Source organism: Heloderma suspectum, chromosome 5, assembly GCF_057233095.1.
Source record: "Heloderma suspectum isolate Gila_16-S chromosome 5, 16-S_ref, whole genome shotgun sequence".
Lineage (NCBI taxonomy): Eukaryota > Metazoa > Chordata > Lepidosauria > Squamata > Helodermatidae > Heloderma > Heloderma suspectum.
The window spans coordinates 212,515,756-212,537,865 of NC_139462.1; the positions used below are offsets into that span (position 1 = coordinate 212,515,756).

General features: G+C 41.2%; 1 protein-coding gene across 3 annotated transcripts in view; it reads right to left on the reverse strand.

The window, feature by feature from the left end:
* The window catches only part of PFKP (phosphofructokinase, platelet), an 80,685-nt gene that overhangs the window by 11,160 nt on the left and 47,415 nt on the right, over nt 1-22,110 (reverse strand). The window contains exons 12-18 of one of the 3 annotated variants that reach the window (XM_084859231.1): nt 21,173-21,242; nt 16,324-16,470; nt 14,589-14,659; nt 13,586-13,673; nt 11,239-11,391; nt 3,676-3,828; nt 1,234-1,398 (exon numbers count right to left, since the gene is read on the reverse strand). In XM_084859231.1, the coding sequence (XP_084715357.1) occupies nt 1,234-1,398; nt 3,676-3,828; nt 11,239-11,391; nt 13,586-13,673; nt 14,589-14,659; nt 16,324-16,470; nt 21,173-21,242 (847 nt within the window). The remainder of the gene's footprint in view (nt 1-1,233; nt 1,399-3,675; nt 3,829-11,238; nt 11,392-13,585; nt 13,674-14,588; nt 14,660-16,323; nt 16,471-21,172; nt 21,243-22,110) is intronic. The other 2 variants (XM_084859230.1, XM_084859229.1) reach the window with 2 other exon arrangements.

Consider the following 22,110-nt stretch of genomic DNA (forward strand, 5'->3'; position numbering starts at 1 on the left):
TGCCGAATGCAGCAGCTAGGGTGTTCAGTGGGGCGCCCAGCCATGTTCACATCACACCAGTACTAAAAGAACTATGCTGGCTGCCTAACAGCTACTCAGCCATGTTCAAGGTTATGTTGTTGACATACAAAGCCCTAAACAATTCAGGACCAGGATACCTAGCAGACCACCTTCCCTTATATATACCTAGCTGATCTTTAAGATCTTCAGAAGAGCCCTTGCTGGTCATTCTGTGGCCAACAGAATGTCATCATGTAACATCGTGAAAGTGGGCCTTCTCAGTAGTTGCAGCTTGGGAGGCAGAAAATGTGGTGTGCTTTAAACCCTTCCTGAAAATGCGCTTGTTCATGCAGGCTTTCTCTGGCTTGCAATTAATCATGATGAGGCTCCATTTTACTGGGGTTTTTTTATTGCTTTGTATTGTTACTGTAGTTGTGGTGGTTTTTAATAGTGTAATTTAAACAGTGATTTTTTATATTGTTATATGTAAACCACTTAAAGATTTTATTATATTAAGCAGTATACAAGTACTATGAATAAAAAAGTAAGAAAGCAAGTCTTAACAGACGACACGTGCTGAATTTGTAATATGCTTGGCAGCATGGTAATAATGTCTTATTGCAAATGACAGCCATAGGAGTAAAAGCTATGATTAATTAACCCACACTCTGGGCAGTTTCACACACATAGGACTGGTTCATCCGACATGGCTGGCTTATCCAAACCGGCTCATCATGGGTTATTTGAGGGTTAAACAACCCTCACTTAACCCCTACTGCAAATCATGGGTTAAGCAAGGGCTGTTTAATCCACAAATAATGACGGTGACTTGGTTCAGACAACATGGCACAACCCTGATCAACCTGATCAGGGCTGCGCAATCAAAACAGCAGCCGCACACACCCAACATGTGCCACAGCTCAGTGTGAGTGAAATAACACATGATGAGATGGCAGCATCATGCAAACCAGGTCATGTACTCATCACTTGATGACTACCATGTGATGAGTTGCATGTGTGAATAAACCAGCTCAGATCGAACAAAACCGGCAGAACTTTCCTATTATTTTACATCACCTCAAATACAACGCTTCTCAATGGAGAGGCTTCAGACATTCAGCAGTAAGTCATCAAGCAATGATAAATGAGTTGATGTTCATATAAATGTGAACCAGCCCACAGACCCTGCATGTACATGCCAATAGTTAAGATACAGATAAATGCTTTGCATACCTGGAGCTCCCGAATATCAAACTTCTCTTCGAAGATGTATGCCGCATCAGCCCCCGCAGCAAGGGCCCCCATATTTGCCAGGTAGCCACAGTAGCCGCCCATAGTCTCAATGATGAACACACGGCGCTTTGTCCCACTTGCAGACAGTTTGATTCGGTCGCAGGTCTAGCAAAGGATGGTCTGTTAGCAACTTACACACCAAATGCCCACCATGTTTGAAAGGTGGTATTTTTAGTATCACCTGGGTTACAACTTTTGCATTGGTGACAGTGTTAGTTGTCATTGGTGACAGTGACAACTAACATCCATCAGGAAGGTAAAAATCATTATTTTTTTTAATCTCATCTTCTCTTGGCCTTCCTGATGTCATCTGCAATAATACTAGCTATATGATTCTTGGCATTAAAATAATTTTTTGGGAAAAAAACTTGTACTCAGCATTTTGCTTTAACAGAAATCCAAAACTGCTCTTGATTGCTAAGTCTCTGGGTTGTATTTTTAGGACAGCTAGGAGAAAAAACAACTTATTTCCCATCAGATGGAGAAGGCTTAGGTCAACCACACAATACAAAATAAAACCAGCAAAAGATCCAATGCAATATAAATACCAACTAAAATTATTCCAATGCTGGTTCAATCCCAGCTTCTGGAAGCCAACCCAAACAAGAAAGTCTTCTGGACACTGCTCAGGAACAAACTTCAACACTTTGAAGGAAATGGACTTTACAGCTGAACGTGGAGGACTTGCATTTTGTTGTGGCAAGGAGACTTCGAAAACTATTTGGTATTTGATAATTATCACACTTTGGGACCAGGATCTAAAGGGACATTAACATATGGAAGAAAATATCTGTTTACCTTGGGCAACTCTGCAACAGCTGTACAGACCCAGTGACTATAAATGTTTTTGATACTGACCTTGTTTTCATGAATGGACCAGGGTTCACAGAACTGCCTTTTCCTGCCTCCCTTTTCCCTCTGCTTCCCCCTGCGCCCTCCAAAAATCTGCTCCTGAGGGTTGGAAAACGGTGTGGGATATGTTGTGGGGGGCTTTAGATGGAGGGAGGAGTTGGCCAAGAATGTCCTCCCCCTTACGTGAACAGAAGAGCAACTTAGGATCCCACCATTATCTTTCGATTGCTATCAAGTAGCTAATTTTCAAAGACCTGAACTCAGCTGCAGGAACGATATACTATATCATGACAGACTGATATTGAACATTGATCATATACAGTAAAAGGTTACAAAGGCCTGCCTGCACAGATGGAGCTATTTTCACTGCAGCAGTTCCCACTGCTGAAGAGATAATACTGTTTTTCAATGGCAAAAACAACTAGTCTTTTTGACAGTGGGAGCTGCTCCCACAAAAACAGCAAGCGAAGCTTTGGCAAAGTTATAACTTCACTCCAGCCTTCCGCAACCTGGTGCCCTCCAAATGTTTTGGACTTCAACTCCCACCAACCTCAGCCAGCATGGCCAATTGTCAGGAATGCTGGGAGTTGTAGTCTAAAATGTCTGGAGAGCACCAGATTGGGGAAGATTTGCTTTATGCTATATGGATGAAGAGGCCTTTGTTACACGTTACTACCTCCTAAAGCAAATGGGATAAGTGAAAAACTGGCTTGTGTTGTATATCTGTCCATACAAAGCACCTAATTTATATCACCTTCCTATTTTCCAGGATGAAGCATTTGAAGAAATTCCCCAAACTTATTTATATTATCAAGAGCATCTGTCTTTATGCCTGTGCTTAAGGAGGGAAATTGGTGATGAGTTAGCAGCCCTGGTCCATAGCCCACAGGAGAACGCGTTTTTCTGACACCTCTATCATCTTTTGAGACCCTTTTGAAACACTGCATGACAGCAGCCAGAAATGAAATATTTGTCTGAAAAGTGATTTTGTGTTAAAATGCTCATGCTGGAGTTTTTATTCCAGAAACATATTCTGAAGCAACTAAATGAAGATTACGGGAGCAAAAATGATTTAATCAAAAAGCCGGCAGTTTGACCTCATACTGTATTTGTGCCTCTGACTTGACGTGCCTTACTTGTTCCAGCCCACTGCACATGGCACATCAGCATGTGGCTTGGATCCAGGTGTAGTCATGCTTAGGGTAGACCACTGAATCAATGGACTGCGTGAGTCACAACTAAGTCCTATTGATTTCAAGGGTTCTACTCGAAGCATGAGTAAAACTGGATCCAGCCCTCTGGATTTTGTGGGCTCACCCGTTAGAGAAATCTGAAACAGGGGATCCTAGGTAAGTCTCTGGAGTTTCAGCAAGGTGATCCTCAGAGTTGGAGACCACAGTTCTGATTCAGTCCCAGGTTCGTCAATGAATGGCACAAAGCAAAAGCAAAAGGCTTCTGAAAACTGTTCTTCTTCCAGCGTGCAGATTCCCCAGCCCAGACATGTGTTTGCTTAAGTGTTCGCTATCTTACCTCTACAATGGCATTCAGGGAAGTGTCAGCACCGATACTGAGGTCGGTGCCAGGCACATTGTTGCTAATAGTAGCAGGCAACACACAGATAGGGATGCAAAACTCTTCATAGCTGGCTCGTGCTTCAGCTAACTGCAAGCAGCTCTCAAAGGCCTGAAGCAGTGGTACAAGGAATGTTAAGCAACACGCTTCGTGCCCGTACTTTGCACTATTATAAGGCGTTCGGCTAGTGGCTCCTTGTGTGTGGCAACGGACGTTCGGGATTTTCAGTGGTGCAAATCCCCCAAAGCTGGTGATTTCCACAATGGGTTTTCTCATGTAAATCCACAACGGGTCCCTGGATTTGCATTGGCACAGTAGAAGGTCAACAGGGGTTAGTAGGAAAGTGGAACAAGCAAAATGTGGGAAAGACAAAGAGACTGAAGCAGTTTAGTGAAGGAGATGAGTGACTGAATGCATGAGTTATTCGACATTCTGAAAGGTTGAGGAAAATAAGTGGTGTAAGTTATTTATACCCCACTTTTCATGTTCTTAGATTGATTAGGAACACATCCATAACTAGAAGAAGATGTCAGTAGCTAGGCATAGCTTACTAGTCAGCCAGGATTTGTGGTCAACCGCTAACCCCACTCCTCTCCACAAGCCGGGAATAGGGCGAGTCTGTCAATTCATACTGGGCTTTGAAGCAGGCATTAAGGATGCCAAAGCTGAGCATGATATGAGAGAACTCTCCTCCCACCTCCTGTGTCAGGGAAAGCACAAGCCCCTGGCAAGCAGTTCTAGGGCAGTCAGTGAACAGTAATGCTACTATGCAAGAAGCATTTAAGGTCACTATTTGGGAGTTCAAACTTAAGAGGTCGTCTACTACACACCTGCAGTACTTGCTGTGCTTGTTAACAGGGCTTCCAACACCTTTGAATCTGGCCTCTGTTAATAAAAGAGAACTAAACTCTACGCTTATGCAGCAGTGTTTTACCATTTGTTAACACAGCTATCTTCAGATTTTGCTGGTTAAGTTTTATTTCCTTCGCCCCTCTTGAAGTAGTTCCTCTTGGCTATACCAACATTGATTCACCTTTATTGTCTATCCTTGTGTGTTTAGGACGGCGGCCTTCATACTCTATGGATTTAGCTGTTTTGGAGTGGGCCAGCCGCACCAATGCTGCCAATTCCTACTCTGTAGTGCTGCATTGCGGCAGTAAGCATCAGAAGTGGCACAGTCCCTGTGTGGTTGGGAAACATCAGGATTAGAATGCTCAATATCAGAAAAACCCTCTGTATGGAAGTACCCCTAAAAGAGGGTGACCTATGCAGAATGTGGTGGCAGAATTCTTGACCGTACCACTATGGATTGCACAGATAGGTTCTTCTATTTTTAATGTTTGCTCCCATTAAAAAAAAAAATCCCTAGCTGCATGTAAAAAAATGGCAAAAGAGAAAGAAAAGGTTAGCATAGCCATCCCCTGATGTGCTAGTTTTCTAGGGATGTCATCTTTCCACATTAAAGAGTATGGCCTGCCTGTACCAGGCAGTGGAGTCCAGAATGTATACCACTTCAGCCTGCATAATGTGTACTCTTTCACAATAAGTAAATCTTGCAAACCAACAACTTGATAATCATTTAAGAGAAATCTGATATTAGTCATTTAAACTTATTTTTTAATAAGAATAAGAAGAATGTTTTAATTCCCTCTCTCTCCTCCAAGGATCTCAGGATGGCATACACAGAGGTGTATGTGTACCGCGAGAGGGGAGAAAGACTGGGTTCACATAACATGGTAACCCAGACTCAGTGGTTGAGTGGGGTTGTTGCTGAACCGCTGGTTGTTTGTTGAACTGTCGATTAGCCTGTTGTCTGAACTCAGGACATTTTCTGCAGGGTGGCTTGTTAACCATGTATTTTTCTTGAACAAGCCCCTTGAGAACCCATGGTTTTTGTTAGGTTGTTCAGGGTGGTTAACAAGCCACACTGCATGGTTAACAAGCCACCCTGCAGGAAGTGTCTTGAGTTCAGGCAACAGGTTAACCTACAGTTCAACAAACAACCCACACTCAACCACTGAGTGTAGGTTAGTGTGTTATGTGAACAGCTCCAAAGAATTCCAATTTATTCTCACAACAACCCTGTGAGGTAGATTAGGCTGAAAGAGATAGAGGCCCAATTCGCACAATCACCATGGCTTAAACAAGCCATGGTGGCTTATTTAAGCTGTGGTGCATGTCAGGTGCCATTTAATTTATAACAATATGGCCTGTTGTTGGGTTATTTCAGGCCTGTTTTCCCCTCAAACAACAGGATAAGCTTGGGTTCAGATGACATGACAAGCTGCACCTGGGCAGGTAATTAGGTAAAGGGCACCCAGCACGCACCACGGCTTAAATAAGCCACCATGTGAACCGGGCCCAAGATCAGTCAATAAGCTTCATGGCTGAATAGGGCTTTGAACACAATCTCCCTGTTCAAGCCCAACACCACACTATAACCAATGTCGCTATATTTACTGACAAAGAAAAGGTAATGATGGGAGCAGAAGCTGTACTGCTCACATACATATGAACCATTCCGAAGAAATTAGTTAAAAGAAAGTTAAAGGGGAGAGTCAAATCACCTCAAGATGGTTGGATGTTATTTAAAACAGTAATCACAGAAGCTCAGAATATATGCTACAGGTAAGGGGATGGATCCAGGATCTGTTTTCCACTAAAGGAAGGGCTCCACTCATGGAAGGTTCCTCTGCCCAATTTTGGGGGATCCCCCATCCCTGCTACACACCCCAGCTCACCCCATTCAGCAGAGTCTCCTGACATTCTGTGCAGGATTTTCAGGGGGCTGGAGGGGCTTCCATAGGAAGAAGGGGGGTGAGTAACTCCACTTCTAGCAGTACAGTTAACCCAGCATAAATCTGGATCCAACCCAAGGAAGGTGCAAACCACTCCAAGAGGATGCCACCAAGTTAATGAGCACTGTTAAAGAAGCTATGAAAAGCAAGAAAGCTTCCTTTAAAAAGTCAAAGCCTTGCCCTAAAGAGGAGAAAAGGAGCACAAACTCCCTTTAATAGCAAAAAAAGGAAAGTTGACAATATGGCAATTGGAAAAAAAAAAATTTAGGAGCATATTGCTAAGAACATTACAACAAACAATAAATGCCTCCCTTTGCACCACTTTTCACTGTGGAAGATGTTGGGAATATATCCACACTGGTACAATTTTTCTCAGGGAGGCATCTGAAGAACTTAAGGCAAATAACATGACAACTGATGAAGTTCTAGGGATGACACTTAAAAAGTCACTGGGTCTAGATGGCATATACCTGAGAGTTCTTAAAGAACATAAATGTGAAATTGCTGATCTAAGTAAAAATAAAACAACTCTAAAATCAGGTTTCCTTATGAGAAGTGCTAGAAAGTAGCCAAGATATCACTGAATTTTTAAAAAGGAATCCGGGTGGGTCGGTGGGTAACTTCTATAGAGCCTAATCTTCATTCCAGTTAAATTAGTGGAAAGCATTACTAAAGATAGAATTATCAAGCATACAGAACAGGGCTCTCTGATGCGGCACCTGTGGGCACCACTGTGCCCGCAAGGCCAGACTGAGGTGCCCGCCATGCTATTTCCCCCTCTGCAAGTGAATGGATCAATTCCTCCATTCACTTATACAGAGGGGGGAAAACTCCTCCTTGCCAGAAAAATGGCTGGAGGGGGGTGAAGGGTACCCCACCACCAAACATCTTTGGAGCAATGGGGACTTTGGTGGGGCGTGATTCTTGGCAGGGGAGGGAAATTGGATGGAGAAATTCCTCCATTTACTTGCATGGGGATGGGGAGAAGGAAAGAACAAACAGCCAGACACACACGCACGGGGGGTGCAGCAAGAGGGGAGGAAGAGAAGGACCAAAGAAATAAAGGTGCGGGGGGAGAGAGAGAAGAGCTGGTGAGATGGAAAGGAAGGAAGGGCCAGAGAGTGAGAAAAAGGAAGGAACGAAGGAGGATCCAGAGAGAGAGAGAGAGAGAGAGAGTGAGAGAGAACAGGAGAGGGAAGAGCAGCAGCAGCAGCCAAAGAGAGAGAAAGGGAAGGAGAGAAAAGAACCAGAGACAGAAGCCAGAGTGAGTAGCACACACACAGGGTGCACATTCATGCACATACACACACAGATAAGGGAGGCTCTTCCAATATTTTTGTGACTGGCCCCCCACCCCCCGACAGCAGCCAATTTGTGGAAGTGCTCTGGGTACTTTTTTAAAAATACCAAATGTACCCACTGGCCCAAAAAGGTTGGAGACCCAATACAGAAGAACAATTATTGCTGAAGAAAAATCAGCATGGCTTCTGAAAAGGAAAGTATAGCCTCAGCAATCTCTGGGAATTCTCCGAGTGTCAAAACATGTACATAGGTTTTATCAAGTAGATATTATATATCTGGAGTTCTAAAAGCTTTTGACAAAGACTTTCCAGGGTCCGGCTGGACTGCAAAGAGCTCCAGAAGGATCTCTTTGAATTAGGCAAATGAGCAACCAAACGACAGATGAATTGGAAGTAAGTGTAAAGTGATGCACATTGAGGCAAAAAAAAAAAATCTTCACTTACATATACACTGATGGAGTCAGAATTGGTAGTTACTAACCAGGAAAAAGCTATGGTGAATAGCTCATGAAAACATGAACTCAGTTTTCGGTGACAACAAAAAAGGCAAATTTCATCTAGAGATTATTTGGAAAGGGACTGAAAATAAGATGGCTAGTATTGCGATGTTTTTATATAAATCTACAATGTAGAAACGTTTGGAATACTATGACCGGTTCTTATCACCATGTGTCAAAAATGATATTGTAGAGCTGGAAAAGGTGCAGATAAGGGTAACTAAAATGATAAAGGGGTCACTTTTCCCTGTAACAACGACCAAGGCTCCAAGGCTCTGTATGTTTAGGCAAAAAGAAACATGCAGAGGATTGTGACCTAAAGTGCTTAGGACTTTTTAGTTCAGAAAAAAGATGACTAAGGGTAGGGAAGGGGAGCATGATTGAGATTTATACAATTACGCATGGTGTAGAGAAAGTGGATAGAGAGAGCTTTTCCTCCTCTTTCATAATACTAGAAAGTAGGGTCATCCAATGACATGGATTGCCAGTAGATTCAGGACAGAAAATAAGCATTTTTTCACACACAAAACTATTTAATCTATGGAATTGACTGCCCCCAGGAGGTGATGGGCATTGGCTTAGATGGCTTAAGAAGGGGAATATGTTTGTGGAAGATGTCTATCAGTAGCTATTAGCCATGTGGCTAAATGTTTCAGGTTCAGAGACAGTTTGTCCTTGAATACTAGTTGCTTAGAAGCAGCAGCAGGGGAGGCTTATTGTCTTCATGGTCTCCCCAGAGGCTTCTGGCCAGCCCACTGTGAAAAACAGGATGCAGGGTAAGATAGGCTCATGTCCTTATCAAGGAAAGCCCTCAAGTTGGGGGCAGGGGGATGTGTTCACATAAGCCATCTGTACAATAAAATCCCTTGGGACTTATGAAATGAAGCTTATCCCACACCTCAAATAAACTAGCTCAACGTAACCACAGTTTTGATTATTAGTGGACAGAATGTGCAAAGTTAACGTTTTACCATCATTCCACATAAATAAGCATCTACTAAAAAAATGCCATGGATTTTTTGTCCAAAAGAGAAGAAGAAAAATCCAATACGTTTAAGATGACATTAAATATGGATTGAATAAAATAACTTTGAAATGTTGAAGGTGAATATCCACCTGGAAACATATGCATCAGGGCTTTTAGAATGTCTTTGCCACACCAACATCTTCATGTCATAGAGGATTTTGAGGCATCTTTCGGGAACACAATCAGTTCGCATGTGATTCAAGCTAGGCCTGTTGGAAACTAGCATGCACTCAAGAATGAAGCCCATATTCCCCTGTTTTCACACACGGTAGTGGAAAGTGAACAGTGTGAGCATCCTGTCTGTCAGATATACCTCTCACCATTACTGAAACACTATTTGAAAAGTACTGATCAAAGCGAACAAATACAAAACCAGTCGCAATGCTCCCCTATTACTGAAACCACCATGATTTTAAGATGGAGCAGCCACTCTGTTAGAAGAAATCTAGGAACTACCATCTACCTACAATCTAGCCAGATTCTGCGGCATATGCATTCTAAGTATAATGCAAAGGAAGAAGAACCACTGCTTCTTTCGACAAAGAAGTCTAGAGGTTCTAATTATATCATTTAAATAAGACAAGAAAACCCCCGAAGCAGAGAAAGGACAGCAAGAAACATGCAGGAAATTTCTCACCTTTGTTTGTCTATAAAAATTGAGGTGGGTAATTTTTTGTACCAGAACTGGAAACTAGCACCATGTGCAGATAATTTATGGCATATGAAGAACATGACTTCAAACTACTGTCAAATGTTCAGTCCGTGTCCTGCCAAGATCAACATCAATAGGAAAAAAAAAAAAACAGAAATCCCTTTGAGCTCTCTTGTCTTTTTGCATCTGATAAAGTGGGCTGCATCTAACAAAACTTTTATGTCTCAAACAAGCTTTAAAATGTTGCAGGATTTTTAAAATAAGATTTACATGGTATTGCATGTTATTTAAAAGAGAAGCCTCAGGCTGGGATCTATGACCAGAGGCTTAGGCATGCCCAGAGGAATTTTCTGCCTTTTAAAACACTTAACAGAAGATTCCCATGACAAATCACTAAATGCTTTTGAGACACCAGTGGTTGAAAAGTCAGTTTGTCATATGGAATGGAGAAAGTGTGCTGCTTGAGGAACATTTGCACCAATTCCCCTTGGGCATGCAGAATTAGCTATGCAGTTCTTTTCCAGTGATGTCCTAATTTATATTTTAAAAGTCACTTTATAGGAGTCTAGAAAATTCACCTTGCCTAAATGGTGAATGTATTGAGTGGGATTGTTGTTCCAGTCCTGAGCATGCTGGCTATTCCCTTGAGCATGTAATGATTATCTGCCTTTGCTGCTGTCTATTTTCTGCTGATTTTTCTGTTTTAGACTGTTTGATTTGATCCATCCTTATGTATATTTTTATAGACCCATCTCTTTACCCACACTTTTTTGAATGATTGTGCTGCCCTGTTAGTCTGCTTACTAACTGTTGTTCTTTTAGTCTTAAACATTTTAACTGATGATTTTTTTGTATTTGTAATTATGTATTTTAATCTGTGTTTGTGAACCATTTAGATATGGTTTGATATGGTAAGCGGTCATACCATAATTTGAAATAATAATAATGATGGTGATGTTTTATTTTGTTTTAAACGGGTTTGTAAGCTGCCTTGATGAACAAATTTTTGGAATGGTGGGATATCCATTTCTTATATGAATTAATAAAATAAAATGTAGCTTTCATATTTTTGGAAACACATTGTCCGATCATTGAATTATGATCGGAGCATGCATTTAGATCTAATTTTTCCTGCGAGCATGGTCCCTGGCGTTCTGGTCCAAGAAAGTCTCCAGCTCCAGCTGTGTTCAACTGCAATCAGGATGGCTATGTTAGTGAGCATGCACACAAGAGAAGATAGACTTACATCAGTGATAGTGTTCAGAGCAGTGTCTGCACCAATGCTGAAATCAGAACCCGGTACATTGTTGGATACGGTTGCAGGAACCATAACCATGGGAATACAGAACTCGTCATATTTCTCCCGGGCAGCAGAGAGTTCCAAAAGTCCCAGATAGGCCTGATGGGCACACATGGTAACGTATGCAAAATTAGAGGGAACAAAAAGAGATTTGAATTACAGCAATGTGGATGGGGATTTGGCAGTGGAATTTGTTTACAATAACACACACACTGGAGACAGATGTTCATTTTTCAGAGACTCAAAGGTGATTTGAAAGAGGGATCACTACACATGGTGTATATGCCCATTCTCCTTTGTCTCTGGTAAACAGAGACGAAGGAACGAATATGTTGCGTACTCCATGCAAAGCAAAGATTCTCTCAAACGATTCTCTCAACACTCTTAAAAACGACAGTCAGTCTCCAACCACAGAGAGACACTAGGGAACACCTCATACAAAATATAACAACATATAAGACAGATACAAGCAAATAACTCTAATACCGAACTGTTACGGTAAGTATTTAAGCATTCCTGAGAGTTCTATGTAACACAGAGTACAACAGCACAGAGGGAAAAAAACCCCACACCTGTAAGTTACTTTTTTCTGTTCATACATGGATTAAAGAACTGGTCTATGGAACCCATGTTTAGGAAGGTTTAACCACAGAATCCGTATTCCTAAACAGAAGTTTGGCTTCAAGCAGGGGCTTAATGCTGTGGGAAGATTAATTACATAGAATTATTTTTTTTTAAAAACTACCCAGTGCACTATTCTAAGGGTAATAGGAAATATGGAGCTGCCACTGAAAACAGGAGGCCTGTGTAGTGTTTTACGTCCTGCTCCATAACATGCAGCACAACTTATGTGTCTAGATGTCATCATGTTGTACATTTCCCATCCGCACTCAACACTATTAGTGACTGCTGGCTGGGGAAATGTAAATCTCATAACTACATTACAGACTAAGGAGCAGGAGGGGGAAACTCAACATAGGGCTGCCATTTTGGGCTCCACTGAAATGAATAGGTGAATGCCCAGAAGTAATGTTTGGAGATCATATCCATAGTCAATATAGCTGATTCTTATATTGAGAATGTCTTCAATGTCTTCAGGTACTAGAATTCTTACAGCTTCCACAACTCCTGCTGGAGAATTATGCCTCCATCCACATAATGGCAGGTGCTAGGACTTAAGAATAGCTTCAGATATTTGGAGATTTGGGCGGTGGGGATGGAGGACGACACACAGGAAACACAAGTTCCTTGTGGTTCCTGTTCTCTTCATATATGAAGCTGTCCTCTCACTGAGAGCATGAATGTTACAAGAAAGAGGGAGAATTGGAAGTTTCACTCAGATGTTATGGAGAAGCCCAGGAACATGAAGTACAAGGCACCTGTTCTTATTGCTTCTCGTATCATCCAAGCCACCCTTAGCTGGGTTAGTACCTCAGTCACTTCCAGCTACTGCTCCCTAACTTCATTGTCCCAATGCTGCTATCAAATTGCCAGCAAACCCAGTTCTTACAAAAACAATGTTTGCATTAACCCCAGTGTTAGAGTTTTGTGCAAGTCTGCTTCAGACAATTATGTCTGTAAATGTTCTGATACTTTTAGCTGGATCCTACGTTCTGGTATACAGAGCAAACGCCATAAAACCTCTGGCCAGCACTGCACATACACACACAATACCGACTGGCACTTGTGTTTTGGTGCTACTGCAATGCTCCTACACAGTACAGGAACTTTTCTTGGAGTGATTCCAATTATAAACCATCTAACTGGTTCACTGGCAATGAAAACCATCCATTTCAATAGACAGCATCCAACGGGGGCTGCGTCCCTGCTGATCCTGTTCTGCAATGAGACTCGCTGCTTGTGCAACAGAGATTAAGTGCTTCTTGGAGCAACCAGTAACAAGAGGAAATGGTAGTTTCTGGAAGGGGGCAGGTCAGCAGAGTTTGCATAAGGGAGCTCTGCCAACCTGTCCCGATCCAGAAACAAACATTTCTGCTCATTTCAGGGCTTCCTATAGGAAGCATTAAATCTCTGTTGCGCAAGTGGGGCGTCCCGCTTGCACGATGGAATCAGAGGGAGGGCCCACTTGTGCAACAGCCCTGTTTGATACTGCCCACTGAGACATTTAGCAGCATGGAGTCTTGAGGAAGGAGTGGTTAGATTTTGATTACAAAGTTTCACTGGTTTTTACATCTGGATCTTAGCATTAGTTCTTGACAGCACACAGTATTTTAGTTGTTAGAGCTTGTTTAATAATAAGAATTTACATGGGAAAGAAAGCAAAGTTATATACCTCGAATCCACCAATAACGAGGAGGGCATTGATGTTGTTAGTTCGCATCTGTTCTGCAATCTTCTCCATATACTTTCCAGGGAGCGTACTAAAATATATATTAAAATATACTAAAATATGTATTTGGTGTTGTTGTTTTTAAAAAGGCTATTAGCAATGCACTTAGGATAAATTATTAAAACAGATTTAATTTGTCACACTACTAGACAGTATTTTTCAACATCTAAGTTTTATAAAGCTATCACAGTTCCATGCAATTGCTAATCTAACATACTATGTTACAGTACTTAATGAAAAGACTTTGCTTCCATGTTGTTCGGATGGAAATCCTTCACCTCCACATAATTTAAACCTCATAAAATAAAATGTATATTAACTTAATCATTATGTAATTTTTTAAACTTTCTGGTTTCCCCTCATTTTCCTTGGGAACCAAGATGGGCAGAAGGAGATGGCTTATTTTCAGAACAACTTTATGAAAAGTAAACATTGTGAATTTGGATAATATTATAGACATTCAGATTATTTTGATTTTGATGTACAGGATACTAGGTAGCAATAATTACCATGGGTCTAAGCCCATTAATGACATTCCAGAGGAATACAGTTATTTATTATTTCTGATACCTTTATGCCCCAATCCAAGGTTCTGTAGATAGAATGTATGTACATGTGTGTGCCATTCCCAATTTATTTCAGTTGAGGGATCTGCATATTTATTTGGCCAGAGTAGTGTAGGAAGTAACCATGTAAACTTCCTATTCTATGTGTAGTCCACATTTCAAATCTTACTAGACTCTAGTGTCATGGAACCTGAGTAACAACTATGCAGCACAGGTAACAGAACTATGAGGCCTAGACGTCCAGAAGCATTGTTCACAACAGTAATTTCCTCTTTGTTGACCATTGCACCAAGTCTAGATATGTATTTTCACATGAAATTACTGATACATATAAAAGATATATTCGCTGGAAGATATAGTATACAGCCTTTTTAAATTACCGTTTTGTGCCAAGGATCGACCCTCCTTGGCCAGTCCAACCTCCAACATCTCCCCAGCTGATTTCTCTGATCTATAATTTAAAACCAGAAAGAGAGGTTGATTAAGTGATTTTCAAATTACTATGCCATAGTTTAGAATATATGTTAACATCATCAAGCATCTAACAGTGTCCAAACTTGTTGCATTCAAGTTGGGAATGAAATCCTGCAATTCCAGTAAGTGCCACAACTTGATAAGCGGGAGGGAAAATACTTGCTTTTAAAATTACGCCAGTTGCTAATTGGCTGAGGAGAAGGCAATTTGAATTTCTTCTCAATGAAAAATTATTTCCTGGGTTCATAAGCGTGCCACACCAAAAGCCCCAGGAGTAGGCACACTATAAACACTGTATTTCACAAACACCTCCTCAATGGAAAAACAGGAATCAAATGTGACAAGAGATTTTGTGATATAATTGCCTCTCATCTATTGTTGTCTAGCCTGTGTTCTTATCTCCAGATATTTCATACTGCCATAGCTATTCCAGGACAGGCAGATTGCCAAACATGGCTTCCTGCCAAGGTCACTTAAAAGCTGCCCTCAGAACAAATACATGGAATCTGAAATAGAAGGTTTCACATGAGGTATCCATGAAGCAAATGCTTTTTATATACTTAGTTAATCACAGCCCCTTTAAAAATATATTTATGGCTTTTTTTAAAGAAGTACCATGAGAAAATTAGCTGTGAATCAATAAAGATGGAGCAAGTTGCAGGCTTGGGGGCGGGGGGATGCTATAACAGGTTTACAATAACCTTGCAAATAAAGTATTCACTTTGGTTTATTATATATTACACTGGACGGTCTTGTATTTTCTAACAGAGCCTCTGCGAGGAATGCAGTATACCTCCATCCATCATGAAGTGTCTTCTGCTTGTTGTTCTTTGGTGTTGCTAGCAGCTACAGTTTAGTGTTCTAAGGATATGTATAACCCCCTCACCAAGAGATTTCGCTAAATTGTTGCTGTTTTCCAGGCCAAATTCAAGGTGTTGGTTTTGACATTTAAAACCCTATATGGTTCCGGCCCAGCCTGTCTCAAGGATCACCTCGAGCAACACCAGACAGGCCACCCAACAAGATCAGCCTCAGATGGCATTCTCTCCGTCCCATCATCCAGGACAGCTAGGCTGATGAGGACAAGGAAGAGGACGACCTTCTCTGTGGTGGCCCTCACTCTGTGGAACTCCCTCCCTAGGGAACTCTGCCATGCCCCCTCTTTAATGAGCTTCCGCCACACGTTGAAAACTTGGTTGTTCGGGCAGGCATTTGGGGTGGGCTAGGGAAATTTTAGGAAATGATGTTTTAATGTGTAATTTTATTGTTTTTAAACTGTATTATTGTACATCACACAGAGTGGCCGGGTGGCCGGCCAGATGGGCAATCAAGAAATTAAATAAATAAACAAACAAACAAACAAACTTTGTCTCAGAATTTGACAGATGTTCTGCCCAATGAGGATCGCCCCTCTCTTTTGTATTTTGCTTTACATAATATTTCACTGGAAACTCTAGCTCTGATCTTTTCAAATTCCATCTTTGTATGAAAATGTATTTTAAAAGCAGGATATTTTTAAGCTGCTATCATGTCCTAGTATAGGGGCCAGAAGGCACGTATCATCATCATTACCACCACCACCACCACCACCACCACTTCCCATGGTATTACAATAAAAGACAATCATTGGAACATACTAACCTGCCCTCTAGAAAAACCTTCGAACCCATCAGTGACAGCAAACATTTTGTGTCCTTCAGTTATACCAATTCTCACAGCAGATCGAACAGCAGCATTCATCCCAGCTGCTGGAGCGCCTACATTTAAAACAGCTACGTTGAAGTTAGTCTGCAAGAGAAGAGGAGTAAATAATTCTCAGGTATATAGTTCATATGGCAGACCACAGTAATGTGAACTTGGGGGGGGTGGAACAACAGTAAATTGTGGACTCCGAATTTTAAAGCAATTCTCAGTGTAAGCAACTATTTTTTCTTTAACATGTTTACTCCCAAATTTTGAGAGACCCACTGTGAACAAGGTGAAGCTTTTATAATAGTCAGCTATATTTCATATATTGCCTAAAAATGAAATAATTAAGGGAGCAATCTTATGCATGTTTAGACAGAGGAAGTCCTACGATTCACACCATTCCCTAGCCATTGTGGCTGGCTGGGGAACGCTGGAAGTTGTAGGACTTTTTTCTGTCTAAACATGCATAGGATTGCACGCTTAAATTTTAAAATTTTCAGTGCCCCTGCATTCATTCCTCTCTCACTGCCGCTCTAACTATGACTTCATAGAGAGTACGTTGAAAAATAGGAAAATGTAATACAGCAAATTTGAATGTTTAGTTTACGTTTTGTTCAGCTGTTACCTATACTGACAAATAAGGAAAAGCGTATTAAAAGAAAGCATAGCATCCATCTTATCTTCGATCACATAAAATGAAATAAATATACTATGAACCAATGCAGAAGGTAGCCAAAACAGAGCCTGCTAATGAAAGATTGCATCTCAACCATTCACAGACCCATGAAGCCTTTAACTATTCACAATCAGCAGTGTCTCCAAATGAAAATGCCATGCATTGTACTGTTCAGTACAGACTCTGACATAACAATAACCCAATATATAAAAAACAACAAAGCCATGCATTACTTACTAAAACAAATTTACTCTGAATAGGAGTTGTATTAAAGAAACCCAAATAACAATTCACATGCAAAGTGCTTTTTGTGCAATACTGCTTCCAGGGCCATTGCAACCAGTGTATGTGATGCTACATGCCATGTTGTGTTGGTCTACGGAATAATTATTTCTATCATCTAAAAATATTTGGAAGTACATGAGGACCCTATTAGTTTGGCATGTAACAATCACTCTGTCCAGCCTTATAAAATTATAAAATCATGTCAACTGCCTTATTGTTATTTAGATCACTACATTTCCCATCAGCTTTGAGGTGTGAAATATAATATTTTACCACCTCTTAAGCACCCCTGATGAGCATATTAGGCAGGACATGAATGACAAACTTGAAACTACACAATGATTCCCTCTCAAGACAAGAATAGTCAGTCACAAAGAATTATGTGCTGTGTGAACGTTACGATTCAAAGGTTTCAGTTTTCAGATTAATGTTTCATTTCCCGATCTACTGCTCTTGAGTATTGCATTTATCTAGAGATTCTATATTCACATACAGAATACATACATATAATTTGATATAATTGTCCCTAAGAGGAACTATAATAATGGAATCTCTTTTCTGGCCTATGATGCTGACCTCTCAAGTCAGGACTATGAATCCATATTTTAAGAAAGAAAAACAAAACACTAAATACACTTGAATAGCCACAAAACATATTTCTAGTCCAAGTTTCTTGAAGTTCCAAAATGGTAAGGTGATCTCCAAACAGATGCCTTAGGGAAGCAATTTTCTACTGAAGCAATTACCACAAGATGTTTTGATGGCCACCAATTTGAATGGCTTTAAAAGGGGGTTGGATAAATTCTTGGAGGAAAAGGCTATCAATGGCTACTAGTCTTGATGGCCATGTGCTACTTCCAGTATCAGAGGCAGTGAGCCTATGTACACCAGATGCTGGGAACATGGGTGGGAGGGTGCTGTTGCGCTCATGCCCTGCTTGTGGGTTCCCAGTCGGCAGCTGGTTGGCCACTGTGTGAACAGAATGCTGGACTAGGTGGACCCCTTGGTCTGATCCAGTGTGGTTCTTCTTATGTTCTTATGTTCAATTAGTGTCTGTAGTTCTGTAGCCCAAGTACCCAAGATAACAGTCAACAAACTATATTTCTTCTTTGCTTTCAGGTAAACTGAACTAGCAAGCTGAGAAACAAATAATTGTGTGTGTGTGTGTGTGGGGGGGAGTAAAAATGAAGATATACACAGATGATACATGCGTGTCAATTTGGGGTGTGTGATGTGCACACTGTCAGGGTGGACACTGAGCCCATAGAATCCCAGAGTAGTTCTGATTCTGAGGAGTCGCTCCTGGGAGAGGAGCACGCTCCTCTTTCCCAGGGCCAACAGCTGACGGAGATTCCTCCCACCGGCATTCCTAGCTTAGATAGCAGTCCTGGGAGTGACAGAGCAAGGGAAGCAGACTTGATGGACGTGCGACGCCGACGCAGAGAGCGGCGCCAAATGGAGGGCGCAGAAAGGAGGCGTAGTGCCCGGTTGGCGCGCAAACAACGGCTGCGCCCAGAGGATCCAAGGGAAAAGGGGAGGGACTCTCCCTAGCCCTTAAGTTCAGGGGTCTGCCAGTGATTCCCTTTCAAACGGGGACCAACTGTTCCAACGTAGGGCATAGGTACTCTGCTGCTCATATCTAGTTGCTACCAGTAGAGTCGTTAAGAAGAATAAAGCTTTGAAAGGAATCCCTTTGTCGGTGTCTGGACTTGGCTACTGGATTAGACTGAGAGAGGCCGCCAAGGAGCCCTTGACACACATCTTCTCCAAACTGAGAATTGACTCTCTGGCTCCTACTTCAAAATGTTTTAACACCCTAGAATCTGGACCTTGTGAAACACAGAGAGAGCCTAGCTGCCTGACTCACTCCAAACACATAAGACTCCCCAATAAGACTATTGTAACTGACCAGGGGTGGGCAATTTGTGGTTCTCCAGATGTTTTGGCCTACAACTTCCATCATCCCTCACCATTGACTATGTTGTGTAGGAGCGATAGGAGCTGTAGGCTAAAATATCTGGAGGGCCACAAGTTGCCCAGTCAGATCTAAGATACCAAATCAGCCATTACCAGTCCTCTTGAAAGTTTGAGCCCTAGGAAAGCTCATGCTTTCAGGCCCCTACTTCACCTCTCAGCCTTTCGGCAAAGGGCAGGCATATGGAGAACCTTCCCTTCTTCCTCCCCCTGGAGAGACGCTTGGGCTAGGAATAAAAGTGGGAGTAGCAGCCTGGAGATCTTGGCCCTTCTAACCTCCCCTACACTCTCACAGGCTCTGGTAATTACTCCATTCTTGCACTTGTTGCAGGAATGGCTGGAATTTCTGTAAGCCTGCCAGTTTTGGAGGCATAAATGAAAAATAAAGGCACTGCAAGGCTGTTCTAATGTACAATCTGCCTCTTACAACCCTCAGAAAGCAGAGAATAAAGCAAAACAGAACCATCTGTACATGCTCACTCTAACTTCTTAATCAGCCCTACCAGGGCGTCTGGTAGTAAACCTGGTCTGAAATGGAGCTCCTCATGTCACTTGTTGTAGGACCATATCTGTCTATGTTAAGTCATATAAAAATAGTGGAAGTGGAGAGGAATCATAGAATAGTAAGGTTGGAAGGGGCCTACAAGACCATCGAGTCCAACCCTAGGAAGTACATAGAATGTCTCATACAATATTTCAGTTGATTTCATTACATAATCATTTTCTTTTGCCTTCTCGCCATCTTAACAGTCTACAATAAACAGATACATTTTGCATTTTTGAAAGAATTCTTTAAATTTCAGAGTCATTTTTTATGCGCTCTAATAAAGCATTTGTAAAGGTAAGCTTGGTGTAAATCAAGACTGTGGCAAAACTGAAGAACTGGGCCTGAGCATATTTGTTGTCCAGCCTTAAGCAAAGAAGTGCACAGTTGTAAAGTACAAATACAGCGAGTCTTATTGCCATGCAAAAATAATATTATAGCCTCCAAACATAGCAATCAAGGGCTTGCTAAGGTTAATCACTTAGTAATATTTTTTTTACATCCACTACATGAGATACCATCCTGTTAAAGAGAACAGAAAGATTTAAAATAATACTGTACTGCAGACATTTCCTTCTTATCCAGCCATTCTACAAAACCGGTACGTACATTTCCTTCAACAAGCATAATACTGAACAAAATCTGGTTTAAAAATGCTTATCAATTGAACAATCAGGCTACCATAGTACTTTAAACGTCGTGAAAATATGTGAAATTGTCTCAAAACCTATTTTAAGACCAACAACTTGTCACACAGAGTTGGGTCCATGAAGTTGTATGCCATAATTGCCATTTTACGGGCCAATTCATACCATCACGGGAACAGTATAGGAGCTGCACCTGCATCAACTGGTCCTATGCTGCTCCAATAACATACAACTCAGCCATTGGGCGGTATAGAAATGAAATGAAATAATAAATAAAAATAACTCAGAACTAGGAATAGTGCCTTCTTTTGGAAGGCAGGTGTGTAAATTCATTAATAAAACATATGTACTTCAGACATAGCTTTGAATATATCAGCTAGACATGTCATTTTCAGTCAGAGAGAGGAAGGCATTTCAGAAAGAGTCTTCTGATAATAAAAGGCAAAAGATATGCCAATCTAGTGTGTTTCCAAAATTTACACCACTGCCTGCCATGCTTCATACGGTCCGGTGGCCAGTTATACCAAACTTAGTAACAGGTGTTTTCATGAAAACAGTTTTTCAACATTCTAAATAATCTGCTTTCTTAATTTTTTGCCCAACAAAGCATCCAGCAACGAGGAATGTATCAGTCGAGGCATAAACCAGGTATCTTGACAATTACATAAGAACTACCTTGGGAAGCTCAGTGGCTGACTTTTTCGTAGACAATAGCTTGTATGTATTCAAATTGTTCTCAAAACTCCTGTAGAAGAAAACAGTATTTTCATTGTGTTGTTCTTTTTAACAACAAAGCTATTTCACATTATTAGAAAATGTGTCAGTAAGGATTTTTTTCAACTTAAAAAAGACACTAAGAACATTTTGTAACTGAGAACATGCATCTTTACTTGTTACTTCAGTTACTGCTAGTCTTGATACAAACTTAATGCTTTTAGAATAAGCTTTCTATTGAGACATGGACTGTGACTGATGTTACTGTTGTGCAGAGTGAATACCCCTGTTTAACACCCTACTTGTAGCAGTTCCATGGCAAAGATGACCAACAGTGGCCTCCAGACCAGATCCCCAGTACAACTTAATCTGGCCCCAGACATCCCTACCAAACTCCAGTGAAGGTGTGATCAAAGCACTGCCCACAATTCTACTAAGTGAGGAAAAGAAGAAACAAGCCTCTGTATGTATTTCATGTACACTTTATACTATTACTATCTCATGCAGATTTGGGAAAGGCAAGGGCCACTGATAAACCTCCTTCCGGGGGGATCTTTCAGGAAACACATATATTGCTCAGCGTGCACTCCCACAATTGATATCCACATAAGCATTCAAGCATATTTGTGAGGCCTCCACTGCAAGGCAATACCAACAGTTCTAATTAAATGGCATTCCAAAGTCAGCAGAGATCTTGCTGGTGGTGCGTTCCTTCTCTAGTGTAGAGGTGGCCTAAGAGCTGATGCACAACTTTGGCATTGTTTTTTTAACACCTAAGCATTTTATTTCACAAGTGTGTAAAGGAACTATAGGAAAAGGAATCTACTTTTTCACATTAGTTAGCCATGAAAAATAACCCCTTAACTGGAATGCAACATAGTAATTTCTGCCATTGGGGT